The sequence below is a fragment of the Cervus elaphus genome, chromosome 12, assembly GCF_910594005.1.
Source record: "Cervus elaphus chromosome 12, mCerEla1.1, whole genome shotgun sequence".
In the NCBI taxonomy this organism is placed as follows: domain Eukaryota; kingdom Metazoa; phylum Chordata; class Mammalia; order Artiodactyla; family Cervidae; genus Cervus; species Cervus elaphus.
In genome coordinates this window covers 40,625,316-40,650,486 of record NC_057826.1, presented here as the reverse complement: position 1 = coordinate 40,650,486, position 25,171 = coordinate 40,625,316, and the positions used below count along the sequence as shown (strand labels likewise).

General features: G+C 34.4%; 2 protein-coding genes across 2 annotated transcripts in view; one reads left to right on the top strand and one right to left on the bottom strand.

Annotated features, from left to right (window-relative positions):
* FGF7 (fibroblast growth factor 7) overlaps positions 1-4,680 on the bottom strand; it is a 63,113-nt gene extending 58,433 nt beyond the window's left edge. The window contains exons 1-2 of the mRNA XM_043920929.1: positions 4,377-4,680; positions 3,230-3,784 (exon numbers count right to left, since the gene is read on the bottom strand). Coding sequence (XP_043776864.1) covers positions 3,230-3,515 — 286 coding nt within the window. The 5' untranslated portion in view covers positions 3,516-3,784; positions 4,377-4,680. The remainder of the gene's footprint in view (positions 1-3,229; positions 3,785-4,376) is intronic.
* The window catches only part of FAM227B (family with sequence similarity 227 member B), a 221,168-nt gene that overhangs the window by 142,012 nt on the left and 53,985 nt on the right, over positions 1-25,171 (top strand). The window lies entirely within an intron of this gene.

Here is a 25,171-nt window from a genome sequence, read left to right as displayed (position 1 = left end):
CAGGTCATTTTCCCTTTCATTGAAAGCAAAGCCATGAAAATGGACTAGGGACTTTCTTATGGTAACCCAGAGAACCACTATTCATATAGATGATGTTCAGCTTTTCATGCAAAATTTTTTCATCTAAGACATTTAAATGTATCCCATCTTAAAAGGCCTCCAAAGAAGAATGTTCAACAATGTATGAACAAATTTAAGGCATCAGAACACATGAAATTCAAAGTTTAATTTTGATCTTTTCCACTTTCTGTACTTGGTATTTCAACCTAGCAGATAATCCAATTACCTTTTACTTTCTCCTTTTAATGAAATAGGAAGGAAATAGCTTTTGTTCATTTATTCATTAATTCAGTTAAGGATTGAGAGATATAAACAATAAGTTTTGTAATTTCAGTTTTTTGTTTTCTTTGACTTTTAAACAAATTCTTCTGAGCAATTTCTTTGTACCTGGATGCAATAGCTTCAACTTCACCTAGGGCAATTTGCATTTTTTGTATGAGGCACTCAATTTTAAAATTAGTAAGGAAATAAATATTAGAATTCTCTTCTATGTTATTATGTAATAAGAAAATGAGCATCGGAATTCTCTTCTGTGTTATTCTCTGTATATTTTTCAATGAAGTACCTTAGGATTTTCTGTAGACAACAGTGAGTTAGCCTCTATTTATGGAGAAGTCTGACAGGCTTATTCTTCAGTAAGATAGCAGCAAAACTTGACAACAATTTGGAGTTTACTGAAAGGATCCAGATGTAAGCTTCCCTTTCTAGGAGAATTTACCTGGAAGTATACTATATATAGTATATACTATCAATAGAGTATATACAGTCTATGAAAAAGCTTATAGAAATAAGATTATTTACATAATATATATTATTTCTTTTAGTACATTGGTATTGTGACATTCTAACTTATAATGATATAGGATGACTTTCTTTCCTTCTTTCTTCTTCACTTCCTCACTTTCTTTGTTGCTTTATTTTTTACTATAGAATTAGTGTTAGAAGAGAAATTATGTACCCTATTGGCTGTATGGTTACTCAAGGTCAGTGCTAAATTGTGTTTCAAACTATGGAAAACTTTAGCACTTTGTGTATGTTTTTAAATACCTGAGTTTCATAGTTTCAAGAAATTTTAATACAAAATAAGACACATATATCTGAATGCATTCTTATTGAAGGTATTCCAATTTTAGATATTCTAATTGATCCCAATTAATTACAAATACTGTTCACTTTCACTGAATTTTGCATCTAATTTTTCACTTTCTCATTACTTGATTAAAGCAGTCAAAAGGAATTAGCTTATGGAAGAATTCTACAGTGTTTTGGTTCAATAACTTTACTACTACAATTTGAAATTAGTTCTGACAGCTCAACTTATCATTAAGATGATATTCACTTTCATCTCATTCAATATGTATGGTAATTATATGAGAATTTAAATTGTTCACATTTATGTTATATTTTCTAAAGTTTAGAATAAAATAGACTGTAAGAACTAAAATGTATATTGGATCATCTGTACATATCCCACATCTTACAGATTAAAAAATGAGAATTGGAAAAAGGAGTGGTACCAGAGTCAGTCACAGGCAGGGACTGGACCTCTCTGTCATAACTTCCACCTGGGCTCTGTTTTCTCCACCAAGTTCTGTTATCCATTATAAACCTCAGTAACTTTTAAATGGGCTTCCCTCGTGGCTCAGATGGTAAAGAATCCTCCTGCAATGCAGGAGACCTGGGTTCGATCCCTGGGTTAGGATGATCCCCTGGAGAAGTGAATGGCTACCCACTCCAGTATCTTTCCTGGAGAATTTCATGGACAGAGGAGCCTGGCAGGCCACAGTCCATGGGGTCATTTATTGATATGAGCCAGATTCTATTGCTCACATAGAAATGACTATCCACAAAACTTTCCTCCAAATAGTTATTTCCTTAGCTAAACTTAAGTATAATCAGAACAATATTCTAAAACTAACATGATAACATTATTAATAGAGGTAATAATAACCATACTGTTAGCAATCCATTAAAATGGCCTTAATATTATGTATCAATTATAGTTTAAAAAGTAGTTTCTCTCATTTTCATGTTGGAAACATAATTCCCCATATTACCATATTGATTTATTATTAATAGTCTAGAAGCCTAAAAGACATTTATTAAGTAAGCAGCAAAGTTTTAAATATTCACTTGTAAGCCTGGCACTATGCTAAGCAAATGTTACAGTATCACCCCCATGCATTCTTTTTCAATTAAGTTTAACGTATGTAACATTATAAAATGATATGTTATAACATTGCTCAAGTGCTAGTAATGCAAACAAAATTTCTTTTCACTCAGGGATTTTAAATTCTTCGTGTACATGTTCAGGTATATATTTTACTCTGTAAAATTTAATACTTTTGGAATTGGTTATTAATCATAACTGTTAAATGATAAATCCAAACCTGATACAGCAACATAAAAAGAATAACTGATTATTGAAGGAAATATAATTATCTACATTTAAATCATGAAATTAATGTCTCTTCCAACTCACTTTTATTTCCTCCTTCACATTTATATTTCCCTTAAGGTAACATAGAACTTTTATGACATAGAATATGAAGATAAAGAAAATGTTAGGAGGAGCCTGTTTTTGTGCCTAGGTAAATAATTAAGCAATCAAATACAAGTTCCTATGACATGAACAGATGAGGAGACCACAGATTCCTATCTGTTTTATAGTTATATACAATTGCACAAGTCATTTTAGCACAATTAAGTATTTCACACCATGGAAATATTTTTTCAAGAGAAATCAAATTATTTTTTGAAAAAGATCTGTATGTCCTCAAACTAATGATAATGCATTTTTGGTGAGCAGTCGCTGAGTATTCTAGTAGAGTTCCTAGTGAGCTTTGCTAGAAGACAATAAATCACATTTCAGGATAAATAATAATACTTATGTTTTGCTTAACATAGGAGCATTTGAGTTTAGGACATGGAGAATATATTTTCAAATTGGCTTGGTTTATCGGCTCCAACTGTAATATTATTATATTTGCCTTACTCCAGGAGATATTTTTGGGAACATAGTTTATCCCAATTAAGAGCCAAAAGAAAATTACATTTAATTTTTTTCCAAAAAAAATGGAAATTGAGAAAGCATGTCACTTGAAAATTGATCTTTTCACAGATTGTTAAGGCTCATAAGCTTTTCTATAAATAAGAAAACATTACTTACTGTAATTATTCTTCATCTCTTGAGTCCCTTTGACTTTGCCTCGTTTATCAATCCTCAGATACCACTGTGTTCGACAGAAGAGTCTTCTCACTCTTATATCTCCTCCTTCCATGTAATCATAACTTCTTGTATGTCGCTCGGGGCTGGAACAGTTCACATTTGTAGCCATTTGCTCTGGAGTCATGTCATTGCAAGCTAAAGATATAGTGCCCACTAGACAGATAATGTGGAAGCATGATCTGTAGAGCAAACTTGGCAGGATCCATGTCAGTATCCATTTGCGCATTATAGTATAGTGCTCCGGGTGTTCATGAATAACATAATGAAAATTAAATCTTGAGTTGATTGTTGCTCCTAGGTCATTGACCTCTTCCTATCTGTGAACTGTAGATTGGTTTAAGGAAGAGCAGTTGCACTCTCCAAATTGTTAGCCTTATCCTTTTAGTTCCTGATAGCAGTATAGGAGTCCTCCTTAAATAACTCTCTGTTGGTATATCCTTATAAAAGCAGGTTGTAATAACCTTAGTTGCTGAGATGCTGTTTGCTACTTGACTTCTGTTTGCAATGAGAGATGAAGAATGGAAAGGGAGGAGAGAGAGGAAGATGAAAAGTGATTTTACAAATTTCAGTGGGCAAATACTGTTACAACATACTGTGTAATTCTTACTGAGAGGATACGTTTAAAACAGTTTTCACAGAGGATGTCAGGGTCCTTACCACTCTATTTGTAGACTTATAAAAGTTCTATATTAGTAGAGGTTAATCTGAACATGATTGTACCATTCATTCCAGTCCCTATTTGATAAGAAACATCCGGCAATTTAGAGCTGTTGATTTAAATTCAGTTCTAAAGTTACTATTAACAAAATATAAATGCTTTTTCCTAGATGTCTTTATTCTTTTACGGTTGTGGTTTGACAGTTACTTTCTTCTGAACTGCCCACAGTTCTCAAGTTAAATGTCAGAATTGCTCTGGAGAATTTCAACCTTATCTTTATGTAAGTTCTATAACGTAATTACTGTAGATAATCACACAACTCAAAAGTCTGGTAACTTTACTTTTCCCCTCAGTACTAAAACCAGAGAAATAGATAAACGACTAACAAACATTTAGCATTATTTTTAAAGACAAGTAACAGTCACTTACTTGTTCTGTTGATAACAGCTGGATACACAAGAATTCCATGTCTGTTGTCTGCCCTGTGCAACTTGAGCCTCTCTACTGTAGCTACAAACTATTTCTCAGCTGAGAAATTCTCCAGCGGAATCATAATTGTTTCCATAAATCAACAGCAGGCAAGAGGATTGTCTCTGTGTGTGTGAGCGCGTGTGAGCTTGTGTGTGTGTGTGTGGAGCCTTTTATTCAGAGCTTTTCGATAAATACCTTTGCTGACCTCATTGGAAGCAATTAAAACTTAACCAGTGAGCTGTTAGTTGAATACAACAGCGAGAATAAAAGAGGCTTGTATAGTATTCATTCAGTGGTCATGAGAGGGAGCTATGAACATGGTTTATGCTCAGATCTACAAATGGGTACCTACTTTGTAGAAATAAATCTCTGATTCTGAAGCAGTTAGAAGGGGAAACAGAATTTTTTAGGTTGTCTCATAGCAGCTGAAATACGTTGAAAAATATTGCTTTGACCATATATGTAAAGGGATCTTTTAACAGGAAATCTTTTACATAGATTTATGAAGCATACATTGCTACTATTATTCCTTGTGTTCAGAATGTTAGAATAAAACTCCTAATATGTATTAAGTCACACCTTAGTGTCTTCAAGAAGTGTATAGCTAAGTTAAGGGTATATCTCTTCATATAGAGAAATTTCAGCATTGCTTATAACTTAATGTCTTATGTTCCTAGACTGAAAGTAAGAATAACAATATTCTTACTTGAGTTGAGCCACTAATTACCAGTATGACCTTGGACAAGTCACGTGATGTTTCTGAATCTCAGCTACAACACTTGTAAAATTAGTCTAGATGATTCTATGGTGCCTTGTAGTTTTAAAATTCTGTGACTTGTTACTTACCCTACTAAGATCAGAAAGAGGATACATACTTTTAAAATAATTCTTAAAAATTAAAAATGAAGAAAAATTTATATGGTTTTATATTGGTTATCAATGGTTGATTCTTGTCCTCAGTAAGAACATTGATGCAATAAATATATGTTCATTTAAGGATGGAATTTTAAGAGATATAGCTCACGTAAAAAAGAGAATGTTATTTTGCTTTCCACCATGAGTTATTCTCCCTTTTTTAGCATGTATATATTAGTTTCCTGTTCTAGCATGTATTTATTAGTATACTAGAGTTTCATTAGGTATTTGTTGCAAAATAATTGCATTGTTAATCTAAATCAATATTTAGGAATACATATTAACATTCTATTTCCATGTTAATACTCTCAACACACACACACACACACTGCACTTGAAATGCACTGCTTTACCACCACACACACACACACACCACGCACACACACACACACACACTGCACTTGAAATGCACTGCTTTACCACCACACACACACACACACACACACACACACATACACCACCACACACACACACCACCACACACACACACACACACACACACACACACACTGCACTTGAAATGCACTGCTTTACCACCAGGTGGTGCACATAGACCAAATAGGAAAACAAAATCAAATATTTAATACATTCAATTGTATTATAAATTATATTATAATTTCCCTTTGTGTCTATGCTTTGGAGGAACAGAATCAAGAGCACAGCATAGTTTAAATTTACTCAATTACTCTTTAGGCACCAAATATGACTTTTCTAAGTTTATTAGAGCAGAAGGGGATGACCCTTCTATAATTGCCTGTGTTGAAAGCTAGATGACTACAGAATATTCCATCATGTATTTCTCTAAAAGGAGGAAGAGAGAAAAAAGAAAATATGATGCTACTCTGTTATAAATCATATCTCCATTAGTTTTGTAGGCAATAATAATGAGCAGGGTTAGAACTCCTAGGACTCGGATAGTCCTTCTAAAGAAATGAAAATTATTAACAGCTAATTTACATGTAGATATTCAAGAGCTACTAAATTCATCCATTCCACATTGACCCTACAGATTTTACACTAAGAAATCATGGAGTCAGAAGTCAAAAGTTGCTAAGTAAGTGCTCAAGACTTAAATTCAAAAATGGATTTTTTTTATTGAAGAGTACTTAGTGCCTCATTTGTTGTATAAGGTTAATTATAAAATTAAAATTAGAAACAAAGTAAATATGAAATTGTAACCTGTGTACTCTAAGTTCATTGCTGTTGTTCAGTCGCTGTCATGTCTGACTCTTTGCGACCCCATGGACTGCAGCACGCCAGGCTTCCCTGTCCTTCACTGTCTGAGTTTGTTCAAACTCATGTCCACTGAGTCACTGATGCCATCCTACCATCTCATTCTCTGTTGTCTTCTTCTCCTGCTGCTTTCAGTCTTTCCCAACATCATGGTCTTTTCCAGTGAGTCGGCTCTTCCCATCAGGTGACCCAAGTATTGGAGCTTCAGCTTCAGCATCAGTCCTTCCAATGAATATTCAGGGTTGATTTCCTTCGGATTGACTGATTTGGTCTCCTTGCAGTCCAAGGGACTCTCAAGCATCTTCTCTAGCACCACAGTTCAAAAGCATCAATTCTTTGACATTTAGCCTTCTTTTTGGTCCAAATTTCTCATCTATACATGTCTACTGGAAAAATCATAAAAATTTTGACTGTACAGACCTTTGTTGGAAAGTGATGTGTCTACTTTTTAATACACTGTCTAGGTTTGTCATAGCTTTACTTCCAAGGAGCAAGCGTCTTTTAATTTCATGGCTGCAGTTACCATCTCCAATGATTTTGGAGCCCAAGAAAAGAATATATGTCACTGCTTCCACTTTTTCCCCGTCTATTTGCTATGAAAGGATAGGACTGGATGCCATGATCTTAGTTTTTTGAATGTTGAATTTTAAGCCAGCTTTTTCACTCTCCTCTTTCATCCTCATCAAGAGGCTCTTTAGTTCCTCTTCACTTTCTGCCATAAGAATGGTATCATCTACATATCTGAGGTTGGGATATTTTTCCCAGCAATCTTGAGTTCATTAGATGCCATTGTACCTTGTGATTTGAAAATATAATAGCAGTAATATTAGTGAATGGATTAAATCTTAACAAGGGAATATGTATCCTTTGATTATCAGTTTACATAATGCTTGCGTGCATGCTATGGGCTTACAACCTGTTTCACAAGCACCACGGCCATAATGAAGAGCCTCACTTATCTCTTATTATATTTCAAAAGGAATTCTCCAGGAACAAAAGTAACTTAGGTATCTCTAAATGGGGTAAACCCTCTGGGTTTTTAAAATTTCATTAACAAGTATTTATTGTTCTTGTTTTAATGTACACATAGTGACAGGCTAAGCACATAAAATACTTGGCAGAAGTACTCTTTTGTTTTTTCCAATTTGAGTTAACTTCATTTTTAATTGGAAACATCTCTATCTCTTGAGCTTTAAAGTTGTAAAACAAAGGATTAAATTTGCAAAACAAAGCATTCTTGCATCTATTTCTAAAAGTTCGCTTTTTTTCTTAGTAAATAGAAATTAGTACCTGGGATTCTTCATAAATGAAACAGTGCTAATACTTGCCAACTTTGATTTGGTGATAGACTATATGAAATTCAATTATGATCATGTCACTCTTCTGATTATCATACCATAATGGTCTCCTATTGCTCTTAGGATAAAGATCAAACTCTGGCTTAGCCCACCAGGACCCTGCTTGCCTCTCCAGCTTTTTAACATACCAAAGTCCTTCTCATTCTCTCTCCTAGAGCCCACTGATGTTTCCTTGTTGAAAGAACTCCCACTCGTCCTTTAAACTGCAGCTCTACTGGCATTATCACAGGGAAAGTTTCCTATTGCTACTTATGGTAGACACTCATAGCACTGTGTATTTTATAGTACTTGTCCATGATGGATGCTTTCTTTCATAAAATGAGAAATGCAAGAAAAAACAATAAAATGCTTCTTTCATCTGTCAGATTACCAAAACCCCCAATGTTTGACAATACACTATAGTGAACAGGCACTATATATACTGTGAGTGAGACTGTAAAACTAGTTCAACTTCTGTGGAGAGTAAACTGGCAATATCCATTCAAATGATATGTTTATAATTTTATTCATTGTGTCATTTTTTTGTAATAGAAAAAGACTGGAAATAAATTAAGTGTTCAACAACAGGAAGCTAGTCAAATACATTGTGATATATTCATTCAGTGGGGTACTATGCAGCTGTAAAAAAAATGAGGTAATTTTCTAAATACTGAGATGCGAAGATTTTCTTTTTTTTTTATTAAGTAAAAAATACAACATGCAGAACATTGTGTATGATATGCTACCTTTTCCATAAAAAGAGAACAAGTAAAAATGTATACACACATATGTATTCAGTTTGCCTATATATGCATACAAAATTCTGAAAAGATACACCAGAAACTAAATAAATAACAATGATTACCTATAGGGAAAGGATGGAACTAGGAGGATGTGGAAAAGGATAGAATATAAAAATGTAAAAGAATGAAAATATTTAATGATGTTCCCTCCTGTTGATTATATTATACATACTTATGAATGTGACATAGTTTTAAAATTAGTGACTGGAATGCTAAGTCAGAGTTTGATCTTTATCCTAAGAGCAATAGGAGACCATTATGGTATGATAATCAGAAGAGTGACATGATCATAATTGTACTCTATGCCTCTATTCTGACCCAAACTAATCTAATTTCTGCCAGGAGAATAAGTTTAAGAAATACAAAATTGTGTTCCTTTATCCTATTTTTTCTGTTATTCATATTTTCAAAAAGATACCCAAACTTTGTGATTGCAAAGGAAAGATGTAGGAGAAGAAAAAGTCATATATACCTCCCAACTTGGGTAAAGCCCAAATCTGCTTCATAGGGTTGTGCTAAATGCCCTGAAAAGAAGTGAAACATCAAAGTGTCTTTGAGAAGAATCCCAGAAAAGGTAGAGTCCGTAAGATTAGGCAGCATAGAGAAAAATCTATTTGGGTAGCCACACTCTACATTTCTGGTACTACCACAGCACACAGCAGAAGCAGCAAAGCTCCAAAGAGTAAAGACTGCCTATGTGTCTAAAAACAGACGGACTCATAAGAACCCCCTCATAAATATTTCTCATGTTTTAAAAGACATCTGGAAAGGCAGAGAACCCAGACCTGAAGAAACTTCATGAGCAGAGTCAGTAGACACCTACAAGTAACTAGAGCAGACAAAGGACACAACTGAGTCCCTTGTCTTGGGCCTGAATTCTGTCTCATCTTGAAACAGAGGAGGGAGCCCAAGAATAGTTGACATAAGTTTCTACTAACCAGTGGTGAGAGGTAAGCGGGGTGAAATTCTCAAAGTTGAAACCAGGATGATTTATAAGGTTATATGTTACCCCTTGCGTATTTGAGATTGTGATCCGAGATTTATTTCTGTTACATTCTCATCACTGTCACCAACCTGTGGATTTATTTTCATCTTTTCTTCTGTCAACCCCATTTCATCAATCCAGCCTCAACTTTGGATCATGCCATTCAACCAGTGTTACTCACTTCCTTGTTCATTCACTTAACTATTTATCAAATAGTTATTTGGTACTAGATGTTGTCCCAGACTTTCGGAGGTACAGTGAGTATTCTAGAAGTGGTCTTTGAACTTACAGAGAATGCTGTCCGGTGACGGAACATAAACACGGCTCTTTGGCCTGTGTGTGTGCAGGCCAGAGGCAGAGGCAGCGTGGGTGTGCATAGGACAGAAGCAAGGTGTCCAAGGAGATAGGAGATAGAGGGATAAATGGGTAGAGGGACCTATTTTAAGTTAGAAAGACCCATCTGAGGAGATAAAAGTTTGAGCTGCCTGGAACAAGACTGACGTTGGTGTGTTCCAAGAACTGAAAGAAGGCCAATATGCTGAATGAAGTACATGAGCAGTGGGAAAAGTTGTGAGAGATTAGTAAAACTGAAAAAGTAGGCAGGAGCCAGATCGTAAAGAACTTTGAAGGTCATGGCAATAAGAGTTAGAGGTTATTCTAAGTGTAACGGGAAGCTGGGCTACAGGCAGGTCTACTTATAAACCTTATAGACCTGGGCAAAGGCACTAGTTAAACTACAAAGAAAAATGTCAAAAATAATTGAGCAAGTGTGGGGGTTTCCTATAAATCTTCAGTCATGCAAACTTTGTGCTTACACTCATGCCCTAACATTTTAAAGCTAACTGTATATAAGATACAAAGTCTGAGTCATATGCTCAAAATTGTGTGCCTGTGACTCAACTATATAAATATCTCAGTTTACAAGTGTATCTAGATTCTTTGTGTCTCTTGAGTCTATAAAAAATTGTTGCTTAATTTTACATTTATAAAAAGTTATCTAACATGCTAATCTAGAAATCAAGTTCTTCAAATTATATTTTTAACTTACTAAACAGCTTTAGACCTGGAGCAAGATCTCCAGTTACTACTTCTTTTTTTCCCAATTCAGAAATATCTGTATAATGAAGTTAAATTATACAATTTGCTCTTGATTGCCTAGATTCTCCTTAAATTAACACTTAACTTTAGCAAAGAATCTATCTCCTTGATTCAATGCTATACATTAGTGCCTTTTTTTATAACAAGTGCCATTCTAACAGTTGGAAATTATTGTAATGGCTATGGGGAGAGTTTTGCTTCAACCCTAGGAAAACATTATGGAAAACAACAAAGACTGGGTGATTAGGGTTACTACATTCTTTGCTTTAAATTGTCATTCTTTGGTTCCATGTTCATTGTCTACATAGCAAAATGAGTGCTAAAACTATCATTTTTTAATGTTTAATGGATGTCATTGTGGTTTAAATCTGGTCACAAAAGACCTTTCTGAGGAGGTGAGGATTAAACTGAGATCTGAAGGATAAGAAGAAATCAGAAATGAAGGTAATGCATTCCAGGCAAAGGTAACAGGGAAAAACAAAAGCTCTGAGGTGAAAATGAGCTTGGTATGTTCTAGAAACTAAATGACAGTGTAACTGGAGTTGAATGAACAAGGGAAAAGTTAGGGGATATGAGACCAATGTGTGTAGGATCTTTTTTGTTTTTACTTTATTTTTGAGGATAATTGCTTTACAAATTTGTGTTGGTTTCTGCCATACATCAACATGAATCAGCCATAGGTATACATAGGTCCCCTCCCTCTTGTCTGTGGAGGATCTTGATGTCAATGTTGGGGACGCTAGGAGGCTGTAGCTGTAGTTCAGTTTGGAATTGATGATACCTTAGACGGGGATCAGAGCAGGGAGAGGAAAGAAGTGGGGAGAGAGATTTTGGAGACAAAGCTAGGTGATAATTCAGTGTGAGAAACAAGGAAGAGTCAAGGTTAAATTCCAGATGTCTGACATTTATAACAGGATAAATAGCAGTGTCATTTGCAGAACTCAGACAGACTGGAAGAGAACTGGCATTGGAGGGGGAAATCAGGCAGTTGGAAAGTTAGGTGAGAGGAATGCTATAAACCCAAATCCTATTCATTCTGGATTCAAGGGATCTGCACCTCTCATTCCTTTAAAATAAGAACCAGTAAGCATCTTGCAAATCAATTACCACAAAAGGATGGAATTAGAAATAAAATCTCTTTCTAAAGTACTCCGGTGCAAAAATGAAAACTTCTTATAGCAGTCTTGAGTGTGTGCGTGTGTGTGTGTGTGTGTGTGTGAGTCGCTCAGTTGTGTCTGGCTCTTTGAGACCCTATAGACTCTAATTTTCTAGATACTAGAAATTTTATTAGAAAGATTAATAAATATTATATTAAATCTAATATAAAAATATTGGAAACAATATTTCTAGAATATCTACAACCAGAATATTACAGTTCCCAGTATTATAACACATGAAATTATCAGGAGGAAAGCTGTGTTGTGGGACCATACTACAAAAGCCTAAAGCAGTTTATTTTTTTGTTTCAGCCATAAATGAGTTGCAAAGTTGTCTAAATACAGTTTAATGTGCAGTTGAGTCAATTCAGGTGACACTGAGAAAGAAGTTTCTAATGACAATGTTGGCATTCTCTCTGTGTATTTTGCCTAATAGAAAATTACCTTTATAGTCTAGAGGAATGTTGTACTAGAGTAGTTCATACCAGCATATAATGCCACAGTGAATTATATAGCAAGGAATATAAAAAACTAAACTTTTATATCTCTAATGTCAAGAAAAAATGGTGAAGTTAAAAAAAGGCAGTCATATCAGTCATTTGATAGTAGCCATAAGAACAACAAAAGACTGATTTTTTTCTAATGAATTTTTGGCCGCTTATAATTATAGCTTTGATTTCCTAGTCTAAGAAGCTTGGAAATTGGAAGCGTTGTTTCATGAGTTTAGAGCATTGCTGAATTAGTAAAAATCAAAAACTGGAGTATATTTTTAAAGAAATACTGTTTATTAATGCCAAGAACTATATGTATAATAAGTCCTACTGTCACCTGGCTTAATTGAATAAATAAGAAAAATAGGAAAATAGATTATTAACTTATCTGCAAATGTGAATGTGAAAGTTCTGAAAGATGTTTGAAAGTTGCTTTCTCTCTTAAATATTTTTAAATCTCCCCTGACAACTGATTTGTCCTACTAATTTGTACTAGCTTAGAAATATCTGCAAAGCAAAAAGATAAACTTCAATGGAAACTCAGTTTGAATGGAAACAATTCTGAATTAAGGGACTCCAAATGAATGCAGTTTTACTATGTTTTAAATTATTCCAAGATAGAATGTTTTATTAGGATAGAACTTTGTTATTTTTGACTTGGATAAATAAAGAAAATAACTCTAGTTCTTAGTGTTAAGAAAAAGGGGTAGTTAAAGACTAATTCAAAAATTGTAATGAAATTATGTATGGTGTACGCCTCCTTCCCTGGATTGACTTCTTTATGCCTTCCATTCTGTTTATCTCACTTAGCATGTTGACATTTATTAATATATTATATTTCTAATATAATCAAATATAAAACCAAGAAACAAATTCAAAACATCAAAAGCATTATTGTTCTTTTCATCCCTCAAAAAAGGTGGAAGAGAAGAGATGAAAAATATAAAATTTCTGGATCATTTTAACACACTCAGAGTGTGTTATATTTTAAATTTAAAGGAGGCTTTTTTTTGCCTTTCAACAGTAGTCCTCATCTTTTTAGTACTTAAGTTATTCCTTTTAGACTGAAAGATCATCTTGTCTCTTTTTTCCCCCCTTTTTGGTTTATACATAAAAATTCAATTATGTGCTTTCCTTGTTGATACAAATATTTACTAAGATTTAGAAGTTTTTTGGTTCTGTTTTGAATTCTGAAACTTTTTTTTATCATATCCTATTCATTCTCCTTGCCTTTCTCTACGTTTTTCTATTCTACTTTTTTTTAATTCTCGTCTCCCTCTCTCTCACACACACACACACTTTTTCTATTATACCCATGCTTCAAGTTTCTAGAAACCTCCTTTAGTCATTCTTATATTAATTTTCTACTTGTTTGTCATTTTTTTCAGTCTAGTCTTGAAAAAGACATCTGGTTTCTATTCCAATCAGTATTCCTCTGAGAATAACCTTCATATTATAGAAGACAAACAATTCTCAAATAACCTATAATGATGCAACCTCTGGTAATTTAAACTTTTATTCAATAATTTTAAAAGAGCTATTCATGTACTCTAACTTGGCAGGCTTTTCTTTTTCATTTAAGATAAAGTTTATGGAGGTGGGGTTTGTAGGGGTAATCATTTAAAGCAAGTTAATATTTGGAAGCTTATTCTCTCAAAATGAGAAATGTTGGAAACCAAACATGGAAAATGATTCACTCTTCTCATTAGCAATTCATTTTTGAGAGTTCACAAGTTAAATGACACATACAAAGTGTTTTGGGAGCAAGAAGATAGCAAAGTCTAGGTACTGAAAAAAGAAGACAAAAAATTGGAGCCACTAAGAAACAGCAAATAAATGAGAAATTACTAAAAGCTGCTAGCTATACAGTGTGAGAGGATATGGTGTTTCAGAGATAATATGGAACAATTGGCCTGTGATGAGCTTTCACCATTCACATGTTATCTTTGCAATCAGATATGCCTAGATTTGAACTACTGTCATTCTTGTTGACTGGGGGAGAAAAAGCACAACATGAGAGTTGTGAGTTAAGTTTTATTTGGGGCCAAAGGAGGATTATAGCCTGGGAGACAGTCTCGGATAGCTCTGAGAAACTGCTCCCAAGAGGTTGGGAGAAGAGGACTCTATATATACAAAATTAGTGAAGAGAGTATGTCCAGTCAAGCACACATTTTGGCAGAAGTTGCTGTTGTCACCAGGAGCACATGTCCATTATTGATTTTAGTGCTTTTCTAGATATGAGAAATATGCAAGAAATTGGGCTCATTAAAATTTTCTCCTGGAAATATCTAACTATGTGAAGGCCTGGTCTGCCAATTTTTCCAGGAGCACAGAGTGCCTCTTCCTGATCTCTGCCCTGAACTCCTTTCAGAATGTGTTGAAGGTCAGCAAATGGAGCAGCTAGTGACTTTTTTCTTGTAGAACCAGGTAGCAAACAAAAATTTGTAGTGACAGGTCCCCTCATGGTATTAAATTCAATCATAGTTTGAGAGGTATTTCATGACCATTTTGTCCCATGGTGCTAGGAATGATCATTCCTAGATCAGGCAAGGATTTTTTTTGATAGGCCACTCAATGTGCTATTACTGAACTAGGTCCTATTAACAGTAACCAAGTGTCTCTAGACCACCTGTCTTACTATGCTGTTATGGTCCAGAAAATGGTTTCCTCTAGTTTTTCTTCCCATATCTAGAGTTACACTATTATAGTCATTGATCTTATATAGAACTATATAAGTGGTTACTTGCTTGAAGTTACCTAGTCATCATTTTATCAAAGGCTCAGTAACACATTTAGTAATGTGTTACTAAGTGTGTTAGTAATGTGTAAGAAACAGCAATGTCATAAAATAGGTAGTGTATAGGTAATGTAGCTAGTATTATTAGTAAGGTCATAAGTAATTTATTGACTTAGATTGATTGAACTCCCATTAGGTGTGGCTCAATAGATCACCAGGCTTCCCAGGTGGTTCAGTGGTAAACAATTTGCCTGCCAAGCGTGAGACGCAGGTTTCATCCTGGGTCAGGAAAACCCTCTGGAGAAGGAAATGACAACTCACTCCAGTATTCTTGCCTGAGAAATGGACGAGAGGAGCCTAGCAGGCTACAGTCTTAGGGGTCACAAAGAGTCGGTTAGCGACTAAATAGTAGCAGTATATCACCAAGTCATCTGACTTAGTCTGTTGTGTAACAATTCTTATCTTTAAAGGAAATGATATGATATTTGTTTTTCTCTGACTTACTTCACTTTTTATGATAATGTCTAAATTCATTCATCTTGCTGCAGATGGCATTATTTCATTCTTTTTAATGGTTGAGTAAATGAGTTGTTAGAGAAGACTCTTGAGAGTCTCTTGGACTGCAAGGAGATCCAACCAGTCAATCCTAAAGGAAATCAGTCCTGAATATTCTTTGGAAGGACTGATGCTGAAGCTGAAATTCTAATAATCTGGCCACTTGATGCGAAGAACCGACTCATTGGAAGAATCCCTGATGCTGGGCAAGATTGAAAGCAGGAGGAGAAGGGGATGACAGAGGATGAGATGACTGGATGTCATCACCAATGCAATGGACATGAGTTTGAGTAGGCTCTGGGAGTTAGTGATGGACAAGGAAGCCTGGCGTGCTGCAGTCCATGGGGTTGCAAAGAGTAGGACACAACTGAGCAACTGAACTGAATATTCCATTTCATATATATATACAACATCTTTATTTATTCACTTATCAATGAATCCTTAGGTTGCTTCCATGTCTTGACTATTGTAAATAGTGCTGCAGTGAACACTGAGGTGCATGTATCTTTTTGAATTACAGTTTTCCCTGGATATATACACAGGAGTGAATTTGCAGGATCATATGGTAGCTAAGGAGCCTCCTTACTGTTTTCCATAGTGGCTGCACTAATTTACATTCTGGGATAGTTTGCTTTTCTCTACACCCTCTCCAGCATTTATTATTTATATACTTTTGATGATGACCATTCTGACTGTTATAGGTGATACTTCATTTTCTTTTGATATAAATAATAATCAGCAATATTGGGCATATTTTCATGACCTTTTGAGCATATTGGGCATATTTCACATGCCTTCTTTGGAAAAATGTCTATTGTGGTCTTCTGCCCATTTTTTAATTGGTTTGTTTGTTGGTTTTTTTATATGGAACTGTATGAGCTGTTTATATGTTTTGGAGATTAATCCCTTGTCAGATGCATTCTTTGAAAATGTATTCTCCTGTTCTGTAGGTTGTGTTTTCATTTTATTTATGGTTTTGTTCCTGTATAAAAGTTTTTAAGTTTAATTAGGTCTAATTTAGTGGTGGTTGTTTTTATTGTTTTCCCTACGTCCATTGCTCTAAGAGACAATCCAAAAAGATATTGCCACAGTTTATGTCCTGCCTAGGTTTTCCTTTAGGAGTTTTATAGTATTCAGTCTTACATTTAAGACTGTCATCCATTTAGAGTTTATTTTTGTATATGGCATTACAGAATGTTCTAATTTTTTTTCTTTTACATATAGTTGTCTAGTTTTCCCAGCACCACTTATTGAAGATACTGTCTTTTCTCATTTGTATTAAATATATTCTTGCTTTCTTTGTTGTGCCTAAATTGACCATAAGTGTATGGGTTTACTTATGGGCTTTCTATCCTGGTTCATAGTTCTATATTTCTATTTTTGTACTAGTACCATACTCTTTCGATGACTATAGCTTTGTAGTATAGTCTGAAGGCAGGGAGCCAGATTCCTCCAATTCTGTTTTCCTTCCTCAAGATTGCTTTGATTATTCAGAGTCTTTTGTGTTTCCATGCAAATTATAAGATTTATTTGTTCTAATTCTGTGAAAAATGCCATTGGTAATGTGATAGGGATTGTGTTGAATCTGTACATTGCCTTGGATAATACAGTCATTTTGACAGTACTGATTCTGCCAATACAAGAACATGGTATATCTTTCCATCTGTTTGTGTCATCTTTGATTTCTTTCATCAGCATCTCATAGTTTTCAGAGTACAGGATCTTTTGCCTCCATAGGTCTTCCTAGATGCTTTGCTCTTTTTGATTTGATGGTTTCCTTAATTTCTCTTTTTGATATTTCATTGTTAGTATATAGAAATGCAACAGATTTCTGCCTATTAATTTTGTATCCTGCAACATTACCAAATTCACTGATGAGCTCTAGTAGTTTTTCAGTAGCACCTTTAGGATTTTCTATGTTTAGTGTTACGTTGTCTGAGAACAGTGACAGTTTTACTTTTTCTTTTACAATTTGAATTCCTTTTATTATTTTCTCTTCACTGATTGCTGTGGCTAGGGCTTCCAATACTATGTTGAATAAAAGTGGCAGAAGCAAACATCCTCACCTTGTTCTGGATGTTAGGGAAAATTCTTTCAGATTTTTACCATTAAGTATAATGTTAGCTGTAAGTTTATAAAATGTGACCTTTTATTATGTTGAGATAGGTTCCCTCTATGACAACTTTCTGGAGAGTTTTTATCATAAATTGTTAAATTTTATCAAAAGCCTTTTCTGCATCTATTCATGATCATATGGTTTTATTATTCAACTTGTTAATGTCACATTGATGGATTTGCATTTATTAAAAAGTTCTTGCATCCTGGGATAAATCCTCAATTGACCATGGTATATAATCTGTTTAATTTATTGCTACAGTCAATTTGCTAATATTTTGTTGAGGATTTTTGTGGATATTTTCATCAGTGATATTGGTCCCCACTATTATTGTATTAATTTCAATTTCTCCCTTTAGTTAGTATTTGCCTTATATATTGAGGTGTTTCTATGGTGGATGCATATATATTTACAGCTATTACATCTTACTCTTGGATTGATCCCTTTATCATTATGTAGTGTCCTTCTTTGTCTCTTGTATTTATTTTGTTTGATATGATTACTACTCCAGCTTTCTTCTGATTTCCATCTGCATAAAATACCTTTTTCCATCCCCTTACTTTCATTCTGTATGTGTCTCTAGATCTGAAGTGGGTATTTTGTAGACAGCATATATATAGTCTTGGTTTTTTTATCCATTCAGCCAGTCTGTCTTTTGGTTAGATCATTTAAGGTAATTATTGATGTATATGTTCTTACTGTCATTTAAAAATTGCTTTGTTTTTGTAGGTCTTTTTTCTTCCTTTCCTCTTTTTTTTCTCTCCTCTTGTGATTTGATGACTTTCTTTAGTGTTGTGTTTAGATTCCTTTTGCTTATTTGTGTTATAACTACTGTAGATTTTTGGTTTGTGGTTACCATGAGGTTTTGATGTAGCAGTTTATATATGTATATATGAGTGTTTTAACCTTTTGATCTCTTAATTTCAAATGCATTTCAAATATCCTACATAAGCACTGCCCTCCTGTCACAGTTATTGACTTAGACACTGTAGATATATGTGGATGACTGTCAACCTTTACTGTATGTTTTCCTTTACTAATGAGCTTTCCCATCTAGTTGTGGTCTTTCTTTTCAGCCTGGAGAAGTTCCTTTAGCATTTGTGTAAAACTGGTTTGGTGATGCTGAATTCATTCAGCTTTTGCTTGTCTGCAAAGCTTTTGACTTCTCCTTTGAATATGAATGAGAAACTTGTTGGGTAGAGTATTCTTGGTTGTAAGTTTTTCTCTTTCATCACTTTATATCTTGTCATTCCCTTCTGGCCTGCCAAGTTTTTGCTGAAATTTTAACTAATAATCTTATGGAGATTCTCTTTATGTTATCTGTTGCTTTTCACTTATCACTCTTAATATTTTCTCTGTCTTCAATTTTTGTTGATTTTATTATTATGTATCTCAACATGTTCTTCCTTGGGTATATTCTATATGGGACTCTCTGTGCTTCATGGACTTGAGTGACTGTTTCCTTTCCCATGTTAGGGAAGTTTTCATCTAGCTTCAAATATTTTCTCAGGCCCATTCTGAGTTACAAGAAATTTTTAGCAAAGAGTTAGAAGATATAAAGGATAACCAAGTGGAGTTGAAGAATACAATAAATGAAATGAAAAATACACTAGAGAGAATCAATACAGAATAAATGAAGCAGAAGAAAAAAATCAGTAAGTTGGAAGACAGAATGGTGGAAATCTGTGCCATGGAACAGAATAAAGATAAAATAATGAAAATAAATGAGGAAATTTAAGAGACCTCTGGGACAATATCAGATGCACCAACATTCACATTATAGGAGTCCCAGAAGAAGAAGATTAATAAGAGATTATTTTTAAGTCAACAGTTCTAAAATACAGTTATTCCTAAAGATTCATGCAAAAGCTCTTATCTCACTATATTTAATTTACTGACTAAAAATCCTACCAAGTTATTTTTCTTGCTGACAAATTTGCAACAGATGACTTACCTGATTTCTATTAAACCTTGGTACAATAAATTATTATACTTAATATTGATCACTCTAAAAACATGTCTATATTAATTAAATTGACAAGCAAACTAATAAACTTAATAAATTTAAATTAATCTTAATACTGTTTCTCAGTTTACAGGAACCTGAAATTCATTTGGGTTAGTTTCTTTATATTTTGGGGAATTTTTATAAGTGCTTAATTTTCTTTAAGCCCATTAATGAGTATTAATTTTGATAGTACAATCCAAAGGTAGAGAAATATATATATATATAGACAGAAACAACCATATATCTAACAGCTTCATTTTAAAGCTTAGTCATGCATTAGGTACTATAATATAAAACTCACTAGAATAGATAATGATAATCTATTAGATTATGAGAAATGATAATCCAGGCAATGTAAAACTTTTTTCAAATTCTAAGTAGACTTTTCATGCTCATTTATTTAATAAATATTTACTGAACAGCCATTATCTGTCAGATTCTGGTCTATGTACCAAATGCCATGGTAATACAATACACTCTCTTACACAAAGATAAACTTAAAATGGAATAAAGACCTAAATGTGAGACCAGAAACTATAAAACCCTTAGAGAAAAACACAGGCAGACACTCTTTCACATAAATCACAGCAAGATCCTCTGTGACCCACCTCCTAGAGTAAAGGAAATAAAAACAAGAATAAACAAGTGGGACCCAATTAGACTTAAAAGCTTTTACACAGCAAAGGAAACTATAAACAAGGTGAAAAGGCAGCCCTCAGAATGGGAGGAAATAATAGCAAATGAAACAACTGACAAAGGATTAATCTCCAAAATATACAAGCAGCTCATGCAGCTCAATACCAGAAAAACAAACAACCCAATCAAAAAGTAGGAAGAAGACCTAAACAGACGTTTCTACAAAGAAGACACAGATGGCCAACAAGCACATGAAAAGATGTTCAATGTCGCTCATTATTATAGAAATGCAAATCAAAACTACAATGAGATATCACCTCACACAGGTCATATCATCACATCATCAAGAAATCTACAAACAAAAAATGCTGGAGAGGATGTGGAGAAAAGGGAACCCTCTTGCACTGTTGATGAAAATGTAAATTGATGCAGCCACTATGGAGAACAGTATGGAAATTCTTTAACAAACTAGAAATAAAACTACCATATGACCCAACAATCCCACTAATGGGCATATACCCTAAGAAAACCATAATTGAAAAAGATACATGTACACCAACGTTCATTGCAGCACTATCTACAGTAGTGAGGACATGGAAGCAATCTAGATGTCCATCGATAGATGAATGGATAAAGAAGTGTGGTACACACATACAATCATGTAATGGAATGGAATATTACTCAGCCATAGAAAGGAATGCATCTGAGTCATTTCTAGTGGGGTGGATGAACCTAAAGCCTGTTATACAGAGTGAAGTAAGGCAGAAAAAGAAAAACAAATATTGTATATTAACACATATATATGGAATCTAGGAAAATGGAACTGATGAACCTATTTACAGGGCAGCAATAGAGACACGGACATAGAGAACAGACTTGTGGGACACAGTGGGGAAAGGAAGGGGCGGGACAAATTGAGAGAGTAGCGTTGAAACATACACATTGACATGTATAAAATAGACAGCCAGTGGGAATTTGCTGTATGATACAGGGGACTCAAACCCGTGCTCCGTGACAGCCTAGAGGGGTGAGATGGGACGGGAGGTGGGAGGGCGGCCCAAGAGGGAGGGGACACATGTGTACCCATAGCTAGTTTATGTTGATTTATGGCAGAAACCAACACAGCATTGTAAAGCAATTATCCTCTGATAAAAAAACAAAGCAAACAAAAAACACACTCCCATCCCAAAACAAAAAGCGTGATATCTGCCCCATAGAGCTTATCTGAAATTATGCTGCATCATTTTTTTTAATATACACTCTGACAAGAAAGTGGAGCAGGTAAAAAATAGCTCTTAGGAAGCAAGAATATGATGGCCAAGTAAATATCTTAGCAGAATGGCTAAGCAACAAACTGAATATGGCTTAAAAAAAAAAAAAGATTAGGCTCAAAATATCACAGCATTCAAAAGTACTACAAAAATACAGAAGGTAAAAAAGCAGAGAAATGTTGTGATATGCAATATGAATTCAGATAGTGCATTCTTCACTACAAAATGAATTCCGGAGAGAATATGAAGGGAAAGAGGGACAGCAAAGAACACCTCACAAAGTTGAATTAAAATTCAAGTCTTCAGACTGAAGTGGCCCACCCAGGGTCAAGTAGAATGGATAAAGACCCACATTTTAGTGAAACCTCTGAACTCAGAAGATTGAGAAAGTTCTGCAACTTTCAAAAAATAAAAGTAACCTTAGCTATTTATAAAGGGACTAGAAATCAGATTGGTATCAGATACATTATTTGGTAGATTTGGTTCTAGAAGAAAGTGCAGAAATACCTACAAAAGTCTGAGCGAAATGACATTATGAAATGAAAGTACCTTTCAAAAGCAAGTTTAAACAAAAATATCTTTGCACAAACAAGAATTTAAAAGATCTACTAGGTACAGACTCCCTCTGAAAGAATTAGTGCAGCAAAATAAAAAATATTTCCAAGACGAAAATGTGGGATACAAAAAAAACTACTACTCAACAATGAGGAGAAACAAGTCACTAATATGCATGACATATGCATTAATCTCAAATTATTATTCTAAATGAGAGAAGCTAGACCCAAAGGCTACATATTATATGGTTCCATTATATGACCTTAGAAAAGACAAATACTATAGGTCCAGAAAAGAAATCAATGGTTGCCAGTGACTGCAGTGGGGGAAAGGGTTAACCACAATGGGGGACAAGAGGATTATCTGGATAATGGAACTATTCTATATGTTGATTGTGGTGCTGATTATACAACCATATTCTTTTGTTAAAATTCAAAGGACTGTACACCAAAAGGGAAAAAAATTAGAGAGCTATGTAAATTATGCCTCATAAATAAATAAATACATGCATATAAACACAAATATACTAGTGCTAATAAGGGGGGAACACAATAAAGACTAAAAAATTAGTTAAATGTATATTTAAACTCTGTTAAAAATATTTTAAAACAATTTTGAACTAAAATCTTAAATGTTTACAACATTGGAGGTGGTGGGAGGTAAGTTTAGGAAGAAAACAGTAATTTACTGGAACTATGCCCATATTTAAATGGAGAATAGAGATATAAATATATTCTAGATGTTGATAGAAATACGCTAAATATTTTTAGATTAATCCCTAGAAGAATAGAAATGAAATTTATAACTTCTAAAGCAGATAAGGAAAACAGTAATAGAAAATAATCTAATAAGAAAGTAAAACAGAAATAACTGAAAAGTTTGGTTAACAGAGGAAAACTAAAATAAAGTGGCAAAAATAATTTCAAACCCATTAGTCATCATAATAAATATGACTATGTTAAAATTTCATATCATAAAACAGACTCTAAGAAATTGTTATGATTAAACATAAACATTCACAAATAAAAATCCAGCTATTACACTGCCTGCAAAAGACAGACCTAAAATTATATGACATAGTATTATCATCTTGCAGTGCAGAATAATATATAATCTTTTACATGATTTAATATTCTTAACATTAAGAATAATATTGGAATATAACAAATTAAAAAATGAAATTAATTTTGATGAGACTTAGAGGAAAGCTTCATTAATTTGATAGAGGGCAATACAACAAGTCTATAGAACATCATCCTTAAAGGTGATACATTAAGAATAGAGTCACTGCTCAGTTCAGTGTTGTTATTGCAGGTTTGGTCAATATAAGAAGAGAAAAAAAAAGAAAATTTTATATGATGAAACCTGTAGGGCTAAAGATAACTAATCTAATACTTACTCCTGTCAAGATTCTCTTTGTTTATTACATGTCTTTTTATTGCAATAATTTTGAAAGTGTACTGTTCTAAACAATTTTTTCCTAAGTCCTTGTTCAAATGTGTTAAATAATTTCTGGTTCAAATATATTCAAATGTGTTGAAAATCTGCTGATGTTCTCTACAGGTCAGCCTGCCTTCCATTGCTAGCAATTGTATCTTGGTTGAAGGACTACCAGACTCACTTTGCCCTCACATAGAGGGCCAGAATTAATACCCTCTGAGGGTAATTCCTTACCTGATGACTAAGGAGAGAGAATTAATATATGCCACAACTTCCCACCACTACCATCCTTGGCTGGGATAATTCTGAGGCATGTGTTTTGTACTTTTTTCCCCAGAGGTTTCATCAGTTCAGTTCAGTGTAGTGACTCAGTCATTTCCGGCTCTTTGTGACCCCAAGGAGTGCAGCACACCAGGCTTCCCTGTACATTGCCAACTCCCAGAGCTTGCTCGAACTATGTCCATTGAGTCGGTGATGCCATCCAACCATATCATCCTCTCTCGTCCCCTTCTCCTCCCACCTTCACTCTTTCCCAGCACCAGGGGCTTATCAAATGATTCGGTTCTTTGCATCAAGTGGCCAAAGTATTGGAGTTTCAGCTTCAGCATTAGTCCTTCCAATGAATATTCGCTGATTTCCTTTAGGATTCACTGATTTTATCTGCTTGCAGTCCACAGGACTTTCAAGAGTCTTCTCCAACACCACAGTTGAAAAGCATCAATTCTTCTTTAAAGTCCAACTCTCAGATCCGTACATGACTACTGGAAAAACCATAGCTTTGACTAGATGGACCTTTGTTGGCACAGTAATGTCTCTGCTTTTTAGTATGCTGTCTAGGTTGGTCATAACTTTTCTTCCAAGGAGCAAGTATCTTTTAATTTCATGGCACAGTCACCATCTGCAGTGATTTTGGAGCCCCCCAAAATAAAATCTTTCACTGTTTCCATTGTTTCCCCATCTATTTGCCATGAAGTGATGGGACCGGATGCCATGATCTTTGTTTTCTGAATGTTGAGTTTTAAGCCAACTTTTTCATTCTCCTCTTAGACTTTGATAGAGGCTCGTTAGTTCCTCTTCACTTTCTGCCATAAGGGTGGTGTCATCTGCATAACTGAGGTTATTGATATTTCTTCTGGCTATCTTGATTCCAGCTTGTGCTTCATTCAGCCTGGCACTTTGCATGATATGCTCTGTGTATAAGTTAAATAAGCATGGTGACAATATACAGCCTTGACATACTCCTTTTCCTATTTGGAACTAGTCTGTTGTTCCATGTCCAGTTCTAACTGTTGCTTCTTGACCTGCATACAGATTTCTCAGGAGGCAGGTAAGGTGGTCTGGTAGTCCCATCTCTTTAAGAATTTTCCACAGTTTGTTGTGATCTACACAGTCAAAGGCTTTGGCTTAATCAATAAA